The sequence below is a fragment of the Thunnus thynnus genome, chromosome 16 (genome assembly GCF_963924715.1).
Source record: "Thunnus thynnus chromosome 16, fThuThy2.1, whole genome shotgun sequence".
Classification (NCBI taxonomy): domain Eukaryota; kingdom Metazoa; phylum Chordata; class Actinopteri; order Scombriformes; family Scombridae; genus Thunnus; species Thunnus thynnus.
The window spans coordinates 9,937,997-9,954,669 of NC_089532.1; the positions used below are offsets into that span (position 1 = coordinate 9,937,997).

The 16,673-nt window shown below is 40.4% G+C and overlaps 1 protein-coding gene across 2 annotated transcripts in view; it reads left to right on the plus strand.

Annotated features, from left to right (window-relative positions):
* Positions 1–16,673, plus strand: part of sptb (spectrin, beta, erythrocytic) — a 44,667-nt gene that overhangs the window by 14,995 nt on the left and 12,999 nt on the right. For both annotated transcript variants that reach the window (XM_067613636.1, XM_067613635.1), the window contains 20 exons: positions 889–1,040; positions 1,176–1,349; positions 3,195–3,292; positions 4,826–4,906; positions 5,050–5,165; positions 5,303–5,415; positions 5,497–5,684; positions 6,294–6,411; positions 7,019–7,177; positions 7,696–7,998; positions 8,086–8,236; positions 8,921–9,791; positions 9,953–10,090; positions 10,643–11,402; positions 11,704–11,906; positions 13,561–13,651; positions 14,126–14,272; positions 14,963–15,229; positions 15,699–15,923; positions 16,546–16,635. In XM_067613636.1, coding sequence (XP_067469737.1) covers positions 889–1,040; positions 1,176–1,349; positions 3,195–3,292; positions 4,826–4,906; positions 5,050–5,165; positions 5,303–5,415; positions 5,497–5,684; positions 6,294–6,411; positions 7,019–7,177; positions 7,696–7,998; positions 8,086–8,236; positions 8,921–9,791; positions 9,953–10,090; positions 10,643–11,402; positions 11,704–11,906; positions 13,561–13,651; positions 14,126–14,272; positions 14,963–15,229; positions 15,699–15,923; positions 16,546–16,635 — 4,445 coding nt within the window. The remainder of the gene's footprint in view (positions 1–888; positions 1,041–1,175; positions 1,350–3,194; positions 3,293–4,825; positions 4,907–5,049; positions 5,166–5,302; positions 5,416–5,496; positions 5,685–6,293; positions 6,412–7,018; positions 7,178–7,695; positions 7,999–8,085; positions 8,237–8,920; positions 9,792–9,952; positions 10,091–10,642; positions 11,403–11,703; positions 11,907–13,560; positions 13,652–14,125; positions 14,273–14,962; positions 15,230–15,698; positions 15,924–16,545; positions 16,636–16,673) is intronic.

Consider the following 16,673-nt stretch of genomic DNA (forward strand, 5'->3'; position numbering starts at 1 on the left):
TGTGGTGTTTCCTCCTCTGGGATGTAGTGGTCTTTAATGGTGTTATTACATTAACATAAATATAATTCAGAATAGCACTCTATGTAACTTGACATGTAATAAGAGAAAGTTTAAATCATGCAGGTAGATTCTAGGTATTTCACATGCTTTCTAAATGCAGATACACTGTACCACCTCTCGTCGCAATCACACACCCACTCACACCACCCCCATTCCCATTTACTTTATGCATGTCCACAAACAAAATAAACAAAGTTTAGAACATTAGGTCACACCGACATATGGTCCCATCAGATATGGTTTTATTTTTGCTGCTGAGTAGGAGGCACATCTGCCGTGCGTTGAGATTTGATTTAAAGTGTGAGTGTGAGCCCGGCAAAATGTGTCACCATGTGGGCAGCAGCGCTCACCCTCCCAAAAAACCTCTCCGAATGTGATGCTCGTACACTCTGCATCTCTCTGCCCTGTCATTCTTGGGTTTTCATGTAAACCTGCAGTCGAGCAATTCAGCATAAATACACCTACGCTTAACTATTACTTGCCTTTTTATGCACCTGATTTTATTTCAGTATGCAGCACTTCTACTTTATTGCTCTTTCCAAGAATTTTTCACATTTTATCGGAGGAATGATGTCACTGGAGAGGAGCTTTTATTGATTCACATACTGTACTAAATCCAATAACATAGATGCTCTGTGCAAAAAGACAAAACTCACAAGAAAGCACAGCCTGAGGATTAATTCAACCAGTAAGATTTCTGTTTCTTTCAAAGCAGCTTTCCTTAGACAAATGCTGATATACTATAACTCCAACTGCTGTTCTGTAGCTGTGAAGATATTCCATTATTCATGGAGCTCATGTTCTTTCTTCACTTTGTGCTCCCTCCAGATGAGCGTGAGGCGGTTCAGAAGAAGACCTTCACCAAATGGGTCAACTCCATCCTGTCCCGGGTCGGATGTCGTATCTCCGACCTCTACCTGGACCTGCGGGACGGACGCATGCTCATTAAACTGCTGGAGGTGTTGTCTGGTGAACGACTGGTGAGATGCTCCCTCATCAAACCTTACATTTATATGTTGTAGAAATCCTTTTTTATTCTTTGAATCATTCCTTTCTCTCACTCTTGTCTCTATAATTTTCCCTTTCCATCTTTTGCTTTTCCTTTCTGTCTTCAGCCAAAACCCACTAAGGGCAGAATGCGTATCCACTGTTTGGAGAATGTGGACAAGGCCCTGCAGTTCCTCAAGGAGCAGAGGGTCCACCTGGAGAACATGGGCTCCCATGACATCGTCGACGGCAACCATCGCCTCATCCTCGGTCTCATCTGGACCATTATCCTTCGCTTCCAGGTAAACAAACCTTGACTACACTCTGACAGCCCATATTTACCTTTATTTACTTATATTTACCTTAATTTTACTTTCTTTTAAATAAATGTGGGGGTTGTTTTGGCATTGATTTAGCTCATTTTTTGCTTTCATCTTCAAAGTCTGACCATGATCATATTAAACTTGTGTACCACTGGTAACTATTAACTACATTGTGCAGAACAAGTCAGCTTAAGCTGTAAAAATGTAAAAGCAGGGTGACAATTTATATAGTGAAACCACAAAACGTTGGACAATTGAATATACATCACTTCATTGTCCTCTCTCTTACTCAGTCACTAACAACTACAGGCAATGTGAGAATGTAGTTTTCATAAAAGACATTATTTTATGAACATTATTATTATATGCAATGTATTTAATTACCATAACAATGAGGATCAGTAAAGGAAGTTAATCTAGGAAATAAATCTCAACAAAAGTAAATCTTGCTTCACATTTGGATATTGTCCAGATGGGTCTTTGGCAGTGGTTGCAAACAGTGTTGTGATATTACTGAGAGTATTTACATAATTTCATAATACCACTACTCTCCGGACAGCAATTTTTGTAAAACATCTGTTACCTGGAGGGAGCAGGAGATTTTCTCTCTAAGAAAATTTTCCCAATCATTTTTTTTTTTTAAAGAAATGGCTTTCAGATCAAAAAGGTTTTCTTCACAACAAACACAAGGTCGTTCAGCATTCCTTTAGATTTTCTTACATCTATAAATGCCACCATTACAGTTCTGGTCTGGAAAACCACAAGTTTTCTTAATATGCATATCACAATCTTCAAATAACACGATGAGCTGGTCACATGTGCGGCCTGACTGCACTTCAAATGTGACAGTGTAGTTAATATATGTTGCTATGATTACACCCACACTGACTGAGAACACAACTATATAATTAAAATCACAGTGTGGGTTCTGCTTCATATGGATGTTAGATTATAATCACATTTCCATAGTAGATTACCTACTGTGGTTCATAGACGAGTCTCTGAATTGTTAATTGTTTAGTCTCACTTGGGTGTGTATGCATGTAGCACAAAAACATTTTCTACCGGCAGCCTTGGGATGTTTTTTTTTTTTTTTTTACTTTTTCTTTTTCCTCAAAATGAAGCTTTCAGGTTCCAGCCATTATTATCTGCTGTTAGAAGCACATCCAGAACATCTGAACATGTCTCTTTGATTCTTTTATCTTCTTGGAAGGGGCATATATTTATTTTATATTTGACAGCAACAGTGTTATTTTTAGACATGTTAGTTCAAACAATATGGCCTCCTGCATTATTTAGCCTTTTTCAAGAAAAAAAAAAAAGAAAAAAGAAACAGAAAGAAAGGAGTTGACTTGGTCCTGTCTGTATCTTTTCAGTCTGCAGGAGAACCAAAGCTGGCTAAATATAGCCCTCTCTCAGGGCCTGTCTCTCAGATCACATCACTGCTCTAATTACTGGCCCACTGTGTGGGAAAATAAGAACTTCAATAATTACCACATTTCATTCTATTAATTGGACCCCAGGTTTAGATTAGTGAGAATCCAGCCGGCTAATAACATTGATGATATATCCCTTTCAATTAGTTTTGTTTTACACAAATAATAACCTAGTTTTCCTTCAAGCTATAATAAATCATGTATTTCAAATGGGAATTAGTGCCACATTGCCATAATGTTCACTACTCGTGCATCCTATTAATGACATGTTGCTATCAGTTAGGGTTTTTGTTTTCTGCTGTGAATTGTTCTTGTTTGATTGCAAACCTCGCAGTCATTAGTCAAGTTTCATTATTTACCATCCAGCTGTGCTTGTTGTTCTCATCAGATCCAGGACATTATTGTGGAAACCGGCCAGGCGGACCAGAAGGAGACACGCTCAGCCAAGGACGCTCTTCTTCTGTGGTGTCAGATGAAAACTGCAGGGTAAGTGCGACGAGTGAACTTTAGCATCACCAATCTGTTGCAAATATCCTTTGGGAATTTGTTATGAGACTCCTGTCCTGTGCACAGCTGTAAATCTTTTAGTGTTTTTTTTTTGTGAGTGACATTATTCCAGCTTTTATGGCTGAAATGGGTACACCAAAAGCAGTTACAGTTACCAATGACTCATATTTTTAAAGATTGTGCAAAATAGTGGAGTACTCAGTTTGATAATAATAAGATGACTTTGATAATAAGAAGTAAATTCATTAAACGTTTACTTAAAACCTCAGTTTGGGTGGGTTATTTTTTATAAAGCCACAAATGATGATTTACTTAAAGGAATAATTAAACATTTTGGGAAATATATGTATTTGCTTTCTTGCCGAGAGTTAGATAAGAAGATTGATACAACTCTTATGTCTGTACATGAAATATACAGCTATAACCAGCAGCTGGTTAGCTTAGCTTAGCAAAAACACAAGACATGGGGTGAAACAGCTACCCTCTTTTTTCTTAGCTGTGAGCAGTGATTTTTTGGAGCTGGTAGGTGAATTTTGTGACTTTTGGACAGAGTGAGGCTACCTGTTTCCAGCCTGTATGCTAAATTTAAGTCAAGTCAAGTCAATTTATTTGTTTATAGAGCACAAAGGTTGACTAATGTGCTTTATAGAGACTGAGAAATACAATCTAATGAAAACACAGACATAGTTATGTGGATCAAGGTGAAAATAATAAAAGTGTTAGAATAAAATAAATAAAAAGGGGATTTGAATCCTAAAAACACAACTGAGAACAAATAATTAATAAAGAGAGACAATAAATAAACAAAATAAAAACCGAGTGTGACCATTCATGTCTTCATGATGAATATTAAAGCTAAAGCCAGTAGCCGGTTAGTTTAGCTTAGCATATAGACTAGAAACAGGGGGAAACAGCTAGCATGGCTCTGTCCAAAGGTAACAAAATCTCTCTACAAGCACCCAAGGCTCACAAATTAACGCGTCACATCCTGTTTGCTTAATATGTACAAATAATGGGTAAAAAGTGATGTAAAAACAACAGTGGTTTCATGGTGGGTTATGTGCTGGATTATTTTTTGGCTGGGAGCAGTGACTTCCTGGAGCTGGATTTTGTGACCTTTGGACAGAGCCGGTTTAGCTGTTTCGTAAGCTAAGCTAACTGCTAGCTGTAGCTGCATGTTTACTGTACAAATATAATAGTGTCAGACTATTCCTTTAAGGCTAAAGGCCTTCTTTTTAAGTGCTGAGAGACCTTAGCGTCCGTTTGAATTCAGCCATTATTCTGTAGATTTCCACTTAGGGTACCTTGCTGAATTTTGTGATCTTTTGAGCAAATGGATGCTGCTGTTCAAAAAGCACTTCACCTGCTTAGGCCTTAAGCTACCGGAATAAGTGGTTCATAATTACACATGTCGAGAAGCAGAACAAATCCCAGACATTGATTTAAAACAGGAGCTTCTCAGCAGTGTCTCTTGTATTCAGTCAATGACATCTCCTGGCTTTTGTTTTGCAGATATCCCAATGTCAACATCACCAACTTCACCACCAGCTGGAAAGACGGCATGGCCTTCAACGCTCTCATACACAAACACCGGTAAGAAGAGATGAATGACTAAATCCACTTTCACCAGCTTGAATGTAAACACACAAGAAACCAGGTCTGCTCAGTGTCTCACATCCTCATCCTCAATCTTTTTTATTGTCTCCTTTTCCTCTTTTGCTCTCTTTCTCTCTCAGGCCAGATCTGGTGGACTATAACAGCCTGAAGAGGTCCAATCCGACCCACAACCTCCAGAATGCCTTCAACGTAGCAGAGCAGAGGCTTGGCGTTACCAAACTGTTAGATCCAGAAGGCGAGTGACCGTCAGAGGCTGTGCCTTCATGTAGAAATAAATGTTTATACGCTTTAAGCCTGGTGGAAAAAAGACCTCAGGGCCTGTGATGTGTTTGGCTTGGCTGTGACTAATTTGTCTGCCATTCTGTTTTGTAGATGTGTTCACAGAGAACCCAGATGAGAAGTCCATCATCACGTACGTCGTGGCATTCTACCACTACTTCTCGAAGATGAAGCAGCTCGCTGTCGAGGGCAAGAGAGTTGGAAAAGTGAGATGGAAAGATGACGCACGACAAGCATTAACATGAATCCCTTTTCTGTTTTACTGACTGTCCTCTTCTCTGCTGCAGGTTCTGGATCACGCCATCGAGACAGAGAAGATGATTGACAAGTATGAGACGCTGGCATCAGACCTGCTGACGTGGATCGAGCAGACCATCATCGTGCTGAACAACCGGAAACTTGCCAACTCTCTGACTGGAGTTCAGCAGCAGCTTCAGGCCTTCAACACCTACCGCACTGTAGAGAAGCCACCCAAGTGAGTGAAACCAGCAAACCTCTCCTCTTCATCACACTCATTCTATTTCTATCCTATTACTGTGGGGTTTTTTTAATTTTCAAGATAAAAAGAAAACACCTAAATCATATTTACAATGATTCATATTAAACAAATTTAAAATAAACTGTCAGAGCTGCAATAACAAACAGAAACACAGGTGAATTAATTAAACAGTAAACAAACAACAACAAAAAAAGGCAAAAATTGTGATTAAACACCATTTTTCACCATAGCCGCAGGGCAGTTAGGTCTTTCTATTAAAACTAACGTAGGTGTTTTTCTTAAATTATACACAACTTTTTAATAGGGGGCACAGGATCACATCTAATTAACTACAAATATATAAACACTGATACAGAGGGCAGAAAATGAGTGCATAGCAGTCTTTTCAACAGGTTGCAATACAGTTGCAATACAAATGCACAATGCACTTTGAACACAACATATTCGACTAAATATTTGTGAAATTATTGTGTTTTTGCTCATTTCCATAATCAGTAATGACTCATACTTCTGTTTTGACTTGGCTTTTGCAGAGCCCTGTGTGGCTTAAATTGACCTTTTTGTGTGACTTATGGTTTTTAACAGGTTCCAAGAGAAGGGTAACCTCGAGGTGCTGCTGTTCACCATCCAGAGTCGCATGAGGGCAAACAACCAGAGGGTCTACACGCCTAAAGAGGGAGCCCTGGTTGCAGATATTAACAGGGTAAGAGACCAGAGCAGCACACAGCAGAGACAAAATCTCTGGCTAGCCGTCACCCCACTATGTGGATTTTTAATATGAAGATTGTCTCTCTTTTGACCAGCATGCAAAACAAAATTCAGTCATTTAGCAGAGTACAGTCCTGAGGCAACAATTAAACTACAAATGAACTGAATTACACCAGTAACCTCATAGAGTAATTTTCTAAACTGTATAATAAAAGCCAGTCCTTGCAGAAAATAAAGGTCTGTGTGTCTCAACAGGGAGAACATGTCATGGTTAGGATCTATTTCCCCACTGTGACAGCTCAAAAATTAGAAATGTATTCTTAAGGTGCTGGTGCAAGGTGCTTAAGATATGTTGTGATGCTTTCCTATTTTCCTGAGAACCAGATTTCTCAGTAGTATCAGCAAACATCTGCCCCCACGGTGTCCTTGAACATGACACTCAATCCCTACCAGCATCAGGAGAGCTGCTCTGTAGCTGAGCTTGAGCAGAAAGCAAAAGAAAACTTCTAAATTGAAAATGTTTCACCTCACATTGCTATTACCCACAAACTAGCAGAACCTGCAAACCCTCATGATCTCCATCTTCATGTGTTTGTGTGCAGGCCTGGGAACGTCTGGAGAGGGCGGAGCACGAGCGGGAGCGCGTCCTGAGAGACGAGCTGATCAGACAGGAGAAGTTAGAACAGATGGCGAGAAGATTCGACAGGAAGGCTGCCATGAGGGAGACCTGGCTAATGGAGAACCAGAGATTAGTGGCTCAGGTAAAACAGCAACAGCAGAACCATAGATACCATTATTAGTTCATGTTTTTAAAGACCGTGTAACCGTGTTTGTTATTATTTTTTGTCGCTCGATTATTGGTTGTGTGACTTTATATTTGTTTAATTGTGGTTATGGTTTCTTGTATGCAGGTTGTTTGGTTCTCAGGTCTTTCTTGATCTTAATGAGATTTCCTAGTTTAATAAAATTATATGTAGAACAATACGGATTGCATTATGCATTTATTAATTAAACCAGCAGGTCCTTTGCACACCTGATCATTGGTGATGGCAGGTGAACAGCAGACACATGTTGCCTTAAGAAACAGCAGAGATTACAGCAACTAAAAAGTGTCAGTTGCAAGTAAAAACAGCAAGTTTCTTAACAAAACAGTAATTATATCAGAAGACAAGAACGATTTTCAAATAAACACTTGAACCATACACTCTCTCATTATTATTTATCTAATATACCATAAGGTTTCTTGTGCCCTGAACTGCCTTTCTCTCTCCCTCCTCAGGATAACTTTGGTTACGACCTGCCAGCAGTGGAAGCAGCAAAGAAGAAGCATGATGCCATTGAGACGGACATCGCTGCGTACGAAGAACGTGTACAAGCCCTGGTGGACATCTCAAAGGAGCTGGAGTCTGAGCGTTACCATGACGCCAAACGGATCGACGTGCGGAAAGACAACGTCCTGCGCCTGTGGGACTACTTGCAGGAGCTGCTGAAGGCCCGTAGGGGGCGTCTGGATAAGAACTTGACCCTGCAGAGGATCTTCCAGGAGATGCTGTACATCATCAGCTGGATGGATGAGATGAAGGTAACAGAACAGAAGGCAATAAACATCAACTGATAACATTTATTTTTCAGACTGTAAGGTGATCAAATTGTCTCCTCCTCTCCTCAGGCTCGGCTGATGTCTCCAGACTTTGGGAAACATTTGTTGGAAGTGGAAGACTTATTACAGAAACACGCTCTGATTGAGAATGACATCGCTCTGCAGGCAGAGAGGGTAGAGAACGCCAGTGCTGCTGCTCTCAAGTTCGCCAATGGAGATAGTAAGTACAGTGGCTCATAGTGCCCCTTGGCAAGAGTATTTATTGTTTATAAGCTGGTTTTATTAGAGATGAGGAAATTAGGTGGATTGAACCTGAATGAACCTTGACCATGACCTTGACCATGACCTTGACCAGGGCTGGGTATCAAACCTCTACTTTTAGAGGTCTGACTGAAATCAGTTTGTAGCAGTGAGTGTGGCAAACTGCTTGCACCAAAAGCTTTGTCCAGTCTTGTTTACACATTATTTGATCAAGTAGCTCCTGATTTAAGAACTGTTATGACTTTGCCAATTTACACTATCTTTCTAATATTGCTATCTTCACTATCTTTCTAATATCTCTCTAATAATTAATATATTAAGAGAACAAAAAGGTGTAGGGAAAAAGTTTCAGTTACTGTAATGACACCAGTATCAATACACTTCAAACAATGCAGACTCCTAAACTTGACTTAAGGACAACACAAATTTTAAACCTGCATTTTAAGTGCATTTTCTTCCATTTGAGAACCTTTTTTATCTGGACCTTAATGTGTGGAGTCTGTTCTGACTCTATAATGACCATAGCATAATGCATCCAGTTGACAATAAGATCATCCTAGAGCCTTGAGAGGAGTTAAACAAGTAGAGAAAGTGAAATCAGTAAATATATGTAACTGTTATGTTGTCCTTCATTATTTCCCAGGCTATAAGCCATGTGATCCCCAGGTAATCACAGAGAGGGTGCAGCACCTCGAACTGTGCTACAAGGAGCTTTGTGCTTTGGCTGCCCAGCGTAGAGCTCGCTTGGAGCAGTCTCGCCTCTTCTGGAACTTCCTTTGGGAGGTGGCAGAGTTGGAGAGCTGGATTAAGGAGAAGGAGCACATTTTCTCCTCCCTGGATTACGGCAAGGACCTGACGAGTGTGCTGGTACTCCAGAGCAAACACAGCGCCTTCGAGGACGAGCTTGGAGCCCGCCGCGCCAACCTCGATCAGGTCTTGACTGCAGGAGAAAAGATGATTGAGTCCAATCACTTTGGTTCACCAAAAGTTCAAGAATCTATGGACAACATCAGGAGGCAGTGGCAGCAGCTGGAGGAGCTGGCAGCGTTTCGGAAACAGAACCTGCAGGACACCCAGAGCTTCTTCCAGTTTCAGGGAGATGCTGATGAACTCAAGGCCTGGCTGCTGGACGCCAAGAGGGAGATGAGTAGCGACGACGTAGGCCACGACGAGTACACCACCCAGCGGCTACTGAAAAGACACAACGACCTGAAGAATGAGGCAGTCAAGAATGGAGCCACCATCGATGCTCTCTCCAAACAGGTCAACGCTCTGCCAGAGGAGCTACAGAACACGCCTGATATCCAGAGACGTCTGAAAGACATAAAGGAACTGTACATGGAGCTCATGTCTCTGGCTGAGCTGAGACAGAAGAAGCTTGATGACGCTATGGCCCTGTACACCATCTTCAGTGAGACAGACGCCTGTGAGCTCTGGATGGGCCAGAAGGAGACGTGGTTGGTGGACTTGGAGGTGCCTGAGAAGCTGGAGGATCTGGAAGTAGTACAGAATAGGTACACGGAACAAATTTAATGTTTGACAAATTACTTATTTGATTCTGTCTTCTGAAATAACATTTTTTGCAAATACTAGTCTACTCCATTCTAGTGCCCATGTGTATGCATTGTGTACGTTGTACTGTTTCTATTTTAACTTGTACTGTTCTTGTTTTCAGGTTGAGCATTCTCGCTCAAGAAATGGGAAATGTTCAGTCGAGAGTCGATGATGTCAACAAAGCTGTGAAACAGCTTGAGGATAGCAGACACCCTCGAACCAAAGAGGTCAAGGAATGTCAGACACGACTGAATAAGAGGTGCTTTAAAATTATTATCTATCGATGATGCGTTTTAATAAATTTCACTGTTTTACTGAACTGAAATAAAACACAAACATCAATATTTTTATGTTCTCTCTTTCTCATGGAGACATATGAAAATTTTGTTAATGCTATATTTTTTATTTTCTGTAATTTCTGAATGATTTCTTTAAATGTCCAATAGGTTTCCTGGAAAGAAGTCTGCAATTTAGCACTAATTACAGATCAAGTAGAAACATAATTCAATTGCTATGCTTCCAATAGATTCTGATTAACGACTAGCAACCAGGAGTTATTTAGTCAGTGAACTGCAGGTCAGCTGAGAAATAGGAAATTTGTTTAGAGGGAAGCATATAATTAAATATATAGAGAGAATAAAGCTTCCAATTATAATTGAATAATAAATAAATTTAATGAATTTACTTGGATTTTAAGTAAATAAAGCAATATCTTCAAGGAAATTACTATTTTCCCTATCTTCAGAATATGAGACATACCCTAACATGTCATTAAAGTGATTTAAACATTCAATAAATCATTCTCTTTCAGGTGGGAGGCCTTCAAGGCCATGGTGGAGGAGAAGAAGAGGAGAGTGGATTCTGCTGGTAGTCTGCACAACTATGGGCTGGAGTGTGACGAGACGGAGTCCTGGATCAAAGACAAGACGCGGGTGATTGAGTCCACACAGGAGTTGGGCAACGACCTGGCAGCTGTCATGACCATCCAGAGGAAACTGTTTGGCATGGAGAGAGATTTGGCCGCTATCGAAACCAAGATTATCTTCCTGAGGAAAGAGGCTGACCAGCTGGCCCAAGACCACCCGGAGAACGCAGACGACATCTTGGTCCGGAGAGATGAACTGGATGGGGCTTGGGACACGCTTAGAAAGACTCTTAAAGACAGAGAGGACTCTTTGGGTGAGGTCAGCAAGTTACAGTCTTTCCTCCAAGAAATGGATGACTTCCAGTCCTGGCTTTTCAAGACCCAGAAGGCTGTGGCATCAGAAGAACTGCCTGCCACGCTACCAGAGGCCGAGGAGCAGCTGAGCCTACACGACGCCGTGCGTGAAGACATAAACAACCATGAAGAGGACTATCACCGTGTGAGGGACACCGGCGCCCAGGTCACCCAAGGTCAGGAGGACGACCCTCAGTACCAGCAGCTAGAGAAGACGCTGAAGGGTCTGGATCTTGGTTGGTATGAACTGCAGAAGATGTGGGACAGTCGCAAGAACCTACTGGACCAGGGCCTGGGCTTCCAGCAGTTCATGAGGGACGGCAAGGCTGTAGAGGCCATCCTCAACAACCAGGTACTGTACTGCATGTGTATGTGAAGTAGAACCATTTGTAAGATCTCAAAATTGTCTATGTGTAACTAGAAGAGTTATTTGTCACCACAGGGTTCGGGTTAGCTTGTTAATGATGGGGTTAGTGATGCTACAGGTATTTAAAAGAATGTGGTATGGAAGAATGTTGTGCGGTCAGTTCCCACACTGCATGTTTGTCATATAATAAAGTCAGCTGCTGGTGTTTGTGGGGTGTTTCTCTCTTTCTTTCTTTTTTTTTTTTGTTAATATCTTTTCCACCCTAATGTTGGCTGCTTTGTTGCAGGAATACACCTTGGCTCACATAGACAAGCCCGACACCTTGGCCGGCGCAGAGAAGGCTTTGAAAAAGCATGAGGACTTTGTGAGCACCATGGAAGCCAATGAGGACAAGATTGACGGCACTCTACAGGCAGGGCAGCGGCTGGTGGACAGTGAAAACTTGTACTCCGGAAAAGTTCAGGAGAAAATGGACTCCATCAGAGACAGGTCAGTCGTTCATTAGGGTAATGTAATTTAAATAAAAGTCTTGTGAATAGTACAAATATGTCATGATCTTGTAAAACTTCTAAGCAATCTTTGACATGATTTCAAACACACTGGATATTGATCATGATCAATTTAGAGGGGTATTTTTAGTGTATGTTTCTTTCCCACAATCACAATCATTGTTCAAACTGGCTTTGATCCGGGAAAACTGGAATGCTTCATTTTTATCCTGAGAACCATGGCTTGTGTTTATCACATGATTAATCATATATATGCTATTTTAGCAGGAATAACCACTTAGAAACAAAGATTTAACCTACATCCTTTCATTTTACTCAGTGATATGTTATAATGCAAAAATGTGATTTTAATTTTACAAAAAAAATAGTACTTTTATCTTTCACTTGAGTCCAAAATCTGTCTAGTGGTCTGTCTCATTGCACTTGTACCTCGTCAGCTACTTGAGAATTTGTACCACCACCAAATGACAAAGTGTAAATGTAAATCCTTATTATCTATAGTAGCAGTTAACATGTGAAATCAACATCAATCTAATGTATTATATTATATAATATTTAAATATCAAATAGAAAGCAAGCAAATCTGTTTCAATGCTCATTTGGGCACCTGAAAAATGGTGAACCTATCCTTTAACATAAAGGGGTGAAACATTAGGAAATTGGCTGAATTGGAGATAAAAGCAAAAGAAAACTGGAGCAGGAGAGAAATTCTGCTGCTGGTAGACGAGGTACATCACAGAAAACATAAAAAGAGGATTTAGTACAACACAAGTGCAGAAAATGAGGACACATGGAAAGTGATTGCAAACCAAATCAGTGCCAGCTTTAATGTTGTTGCACCACTGAAGGGAAAAAAAACGGTGTAACATCCTATCAATTTTTCAAATCAAATTCAAATAATATGCTAAAACTACCCTATTATGAATCATACATATTGTTTCAGATAATGCATCATTTATCATGACCAATTATATTTTGTAGCATCACTCTAAAACATGTCTCAGGAGGTGCACTCACCTCTATCTCTGTACTGCAGTTATCTAAAATCTACTCTTAACCAGCAAAACATTAAGAGACCTCTGGAGCTCTCCTAAAGTTAAGAGAATTTTTAAATTGAAAGAAGTTTGATAAATAGCTTTTATTCTTAAGTTTGTGAGAAAGTATAAAAGTGAAGATTTTTTTACTTTTTATCTTTTCCCCTCAGGCCAAAGTGTCACTTGTTAGTTTGATAAATACTGCACAGGCCCCAATCTTATGTAGAAAAATAGACCTCTCAGAGTTCCACCAGTGAAACAGCTTCTTATCACTGTATCATTAGTGTCAACAAGAGGCAGTAGAGAGGGCAAGGATGCTTTTTCCATTAACTCCCACAATTCAGCTTGGTAGACAGGCTCCTGCAATAATGGATATTGATCTTAAAGTAAGAGCTATTTCTCACAGTGCAGCAGAAGAAACAGATGACTGTTTTGGGTTACTGTGTCAGGTATTTTTTTCTGCGTGGAGGAGGAGCTCATATGGATTCACTAGAGTTGTTGGATGAAAAAGTGGAGGAAGATATACTCAGTTGGACGTTGTGTGTGTGTTTTTTTTTTTTTTTTAAATGTATTTGCTTGTTTTTTGTTTTCGACCTTCAGGCATGACAAAAATAAAAGAAGAGCCCAGGAGGTGTCGGAAAAACTCAGCGATAACCGCGACCTGCAGCACTTCCTTCAAAACACTCAAGATGTGAGTTCACCGTCAGTTTGCTGCTCATGTAATCATTGTGTAACATCAATTAGTACATTAATTATTAGCTTAATTATTAATTCACTGAAACTCAACATCCCAGTAATTTTTCTTTTTTTTTTATCTCTTGATTATTGTTGTCAATTTGCCAAACACACTCTGCTTTGTTTATTATACCGCAGCTGCACTTCATTAGATCTTCTTAGACTAAATTTGTATCCTCCCTACAGTATTTGTGATAGGGGTCCCATTTGAATAATTGGTAAATTAGCTCTGTTTTCAAAAGATAAAGAAGTAAATCCTCACAAAAAGTCACCTCTGCAGAAACTTAAAAAGTTGACGTTTCCATGACTTTCCCAAGTTTTGTAACTGTGCTTGCACGGATATTAGTTGTTCACTTTCCCCACACGGAGACCATGATTTGAATCTTGTTTGCTAATCCGTTAATATTCACTTCTCCTCTCCATGCTTCAGCTGACTCTGTGGATCAACGAGAAGATGCTGACCGCTCAGGACACGTCGTACGATGAGGCCAGGAACCTCCACAGCAAGTGGCTGAAACATCAGGCCTTTATGGCTGAGCTGGCCTCCAACAAGGACTGGCTCAACAAAGTAGACCAGGTCAGTAAGTCTGTGTACAGTACGTGCCTGTTTGTCATTTATACATATATATTTATATTTATGTTGTTCAGTGTTCATTTTACAGATATTGTTAATATTATTTACTTACCAGACACCTTTTGAAGAGCCTGAGTTAAATCTGAATTATACAGTATGTTTTTCTTGATAACTTTAAATATTCATGACTAAACAAGCAACAATCAAAGTTAAAGTTTTGAAAACTTACTAATCTGCTTCATGAGGACTGTGTCGTTTGATCAGATTTGATTGGCCCAGCGACATCAGCAAACAACCTCATAACTGTCATTAGATTTAGATTCAACTGTTGCTAAATACTGATTGGTGCACAGAAACATGTGACATCACCTTTTTCCAACTTAGCCTGACCAGTTCAAGCCAGTGAGATGATCACAGACAAAAACACAAGTACATAAATCTCTCATGTGAAATAACCGAAACTGTTCGAACTTTGGCAGATTGTTTTCTGTTCATGTATAAAATAGATGGGTAGGGAAAAGAAAGAAAGAGGGCCTTTAAGTATTTATTAAGTCAAGGGTTTTGTTATCTCAGTTATATAAAACACGATGGCACAAATTGTAAACTAGTGTTTTGTGAAGGTAATGAAATATTTACCTTTACACACACTTTAACTGAGTTCCTCCTCACTTCTCTGTGTTCTCGTGGATACAGGAGGGCCACGAGCTCATGGAGTCCAAGCCCGAGTTTGAGCCCATCGTGAAGGAACGTCTGGCCAAACTCCACGAGCTGTGGGAGATGCTGGAGACCACCACCCAGGAGAAGGCTCGGCTGCTGTTTGACGCCAACCGCTCCGAGCTTTTCGACCAGAGCCTGGCAGACATGAAGAAGTGGCTGAGTGGGCTGCAGCAGCAGCTACAGAGCGGAGACGAGGAAGTCAAAGACCTGACTAATGCCAACATCCTGCTCAAAAAGCATCAGGTCTGCATCTCTGGAGCATATACTGGATATTCTTTAGATTTGTATGCTTTTTGTGTCTGCAGTTTTTTTGGTTATAAGCACTTCTTAAATCACACTTAGGTAAATCCCACCATGGGAGTTCATATATTATAGTATCAGTGGCTGCTTCTCACAAAATGTGCTTTCTCAGGATTAGCTTTGAATATGTGAGCACCTGTCTTTTGTGTATACTGCTGGCATTTAAACATAACCAAAAATCTTATGAATCTAAATGTAAAATAAAACATTGCATTTACTGTTATGAAAAACTAGAACACCACAAGTGATATTAAAATATGTTGCAATCAGTGTTGCATTGATAAAACTTTCCTAGCTGAAAACATAAATGGAAAGACAAACTAACTTTCGGTGGATTTACCCTCCACTACAGCCTGATTAAACTCTTGAAAGGCTATTCATCTTTTTCTCTAATCACGTCTCCCTGTGCCAGATGACAGAGAACCAGGTACGTGACCGAGCGCGGGAGTTGGAGGAACTCCAGGAGGCCGTCAGGAAGCACGGCGGAGGCAGAGAGGACCAGCCGGAGCTGGAGGCTGAGCAGCAGGTCCTGCAACAGGAGTTCCAGCAGCTCCTCACGCCACTGGCCCAGCGCAAGGGCAAGCTAGAGGCCGCCAAGTCTGTCCATCAGTTCTACAGAGACTTGGCTGATGAGCTTGTAAGCATAGATCCAATTTCTGAGCAAAATTCAAGTGTTGAAAGTCCCATATTGAATGATTGATGGCACAGAATTAGAACAAAGAGCGTTAGGTTTAAAAGGAGGGTAGCTGGATGAATACTGGTTTTTGAATGACAGCCAGAAACACCTTTTGAGACTAGAAATATTGAAGCCTTAGCTTCAAGGGATGTCCCCCCCCCCCCACCCCCCCCCCCCACCCCACAAAACCATAACTTATTCATTTGGAAATTAAGTTTTCAATTACAGTATGTACACTTAGTATTCAAGATAGTAAGACTACCAGCTTTTTCCATGAAATTGACTCTCCAGGTGAATCAGGGAAAAGCTTTAATCCCTTATTGGTTTCACTGCCTAAATCCACTTCAGTCAGGTGGAGGATGCAGCTTAAAGAAGGATTTTTACTGTTTGAGAAATCTGAGACATTTTATAAAGGGGTACATTTCAGTATGAGAAAGATGGTCTTTACATTTTCTATACTCTGTGTTCATCAGAGATCTATGAATCTATTTCCTCAACAGAAACCAGTCTTTACAATTTTCTCTCTTCATCACCATAATCTCTTGTTTCTGCTTTTTCTTATTCCTCCGTCTCTTACTGTCAGCTCTGGATTGAGGAGAGGATGCCCCTGGCAATGTCACAAGAGCATGGGAACAATCTTCAGACTGTGCAAATGCTGTTGAAGAAGAACCAGGTAACTGATTTGTCTGTAGAAAAAAAAGAAATCACCAC